The 1,485-nt window shown below is 52.2% G+C and overlaps 1 protein-coding gene across 1 annotated transcript in view; it reads left to right on the top strand.

Moving 5' to 3' along the window:
• Positions 1–1,485, top strand: part of Slco1a2 (solute carrier organic anion transporter family, member 1A2) — a 24,752-nt gene that overhangs the window by 19,754 nt on the left and 3,513 nt on the right. The window contains exon 9 of the mRNA XM_013025059.1: positions 308–510. Coding sequence (XP_012880513.1) covers positions 308–510 — 203 coding nt within the window. The remainder of the gene's footprint in view (positions 1–307; positions 511–1,485) is intronic.

The following is a 1,485-nucleotide window of genomic DNA, read 5'->3' as shown; positions in this document are numbered from 1 at the left end:
GCTCTACCACTTGAGCCACAGCACCACGTCTGGTTTTCTGGTGGTTTATGGGAGATCAGAGGCTCACGGCCTTTCCTGCCCGGGCTGGCCTCGAACCGCGATCCTCAGAGCTCAGCCTCCTGAGCAGCTGGGGTGACCGGCGGGGGCCACGGCGCCTGGCAAATTTCCATCTCTGCGGCTGCTCTCCCGTGTTTCCCCCTGTCATCCCGAGGATGGCGAACACAAGGAGCAAGTGGTCTTGGTTATTATTATTACTGTTGTTGTTACTATGCTGTTGTTTTTGTTGCCAGCCCCCCCCCACACCCAGGTCCCCAAGTCCATCTTCATTTTCACACAGGTTTTCCACAACTGCAGCTGCGTCGGGCCGTCGGGGAACGCATCCGCCGTACTGGGCCTGTGCGACAAGGGCCCGGAATGCTCCATGATGCTCCAGTACTTTCTAGTCCTGTCTACCGTGAGCAGCTTCATCTACTCCCTGGCCGCCATCCCCGGGTACATGGTCCTCCTCAGGTGCGAGAATCGCCTTCTTTCCATTATGCGTGTGTAACATTATCTACGTTCTCTTAGATGTTATCGAGAGCATTGTCTTTAAGTAGTTGTCCGGAAGAGCTGCCGCCGGGCCATGCAGTTGATGAACAGGATGCATCCTGATCCACCTCCCCGATTCCACCATTTCCCCACCCCTCCCCTCCTCACCCCTGCCCTCGGTCTCCTTCATTTGGTAGCATACATGCTGGGTTGTTGACCAGTCATGGAGGCCCTTGGTTTTTATCCATCTTGCTTTTTTCATTTTTATGTATTTTTTTTAAATAAGTCCTTAAGTAGTTGTCCAGAAGGGTTTCAACTCAACATGGACTTCATTTTCCAGCCCTTCCCTCCTCCTCTTCCTCTCTCCCATCTCAATGTGAAGATGTCATCTTGACAAACTTTCTGGTTAAAAAAAAAAAAAACCAAAAGAAAGAAAACAGAGGAGCAAAAAGGAAATGGATCAAACACCAGCGCTCAGCCGGGCATTGGGGCTCACGCCTGCCATCCCAGCTACTCAGGAGGTCTGAGGATCGCGGTTCCAAGCCAGCCCCAGGGGCAGGAAAAGTCCCTGAGACTCTCCATCTCCAACCAACCACTCAGAAAACCAGAAATGGAAGCTGAGGTTCAAGGGGTAGAGCGCCAGCCTCGAGCATAAAGAGCTCAGGGACGGCGCCCAGGCCCCGAGTTCAAGTCCTACAAATGTCAGTGACTAGAAATGAGGATTCTGTGTCCCCCCACCCCCAAACTGAGATGATACTGTCAGACATTCTCTGTCATAGATGGAATCTGGGCTTCCAATAGTGATGCTCCATGTGCTGATGATGAATTAATGCAAAAAATGAATGTAAAAATGGGGGACGTGGAAAGGAAAGGGGAGAGAAGAGGAGGAGAGGGAAAGAAAGAGGAGAGAGAGACAGAGAGAGCGATGAGAGGAGGAGAGAGGGGGAGGGAGGAGGG

This window comes from Dipodomys ordii, unplaced genomic scaffold (genome assembly GCF_000151885.1).
Source record: "Dipodomys ordii isolate 6190 unplaced genomic scaffold, Dord_2.0 Scaffold81, whole genome shotgun sequence".
Classification (NCBI taxonomy): domain Eukaryota; kingdom Metazoa; phylum Chordata; class Mammalia; order Rodentia; family Heteromyidae; genus Dipodomys; species Dipodomys ordii.
The sequence above is the reverse complement of the archived record's forward strand: the minus strand, read 5'-3'. Positions and strand labels throughout refer to the sequence as shown.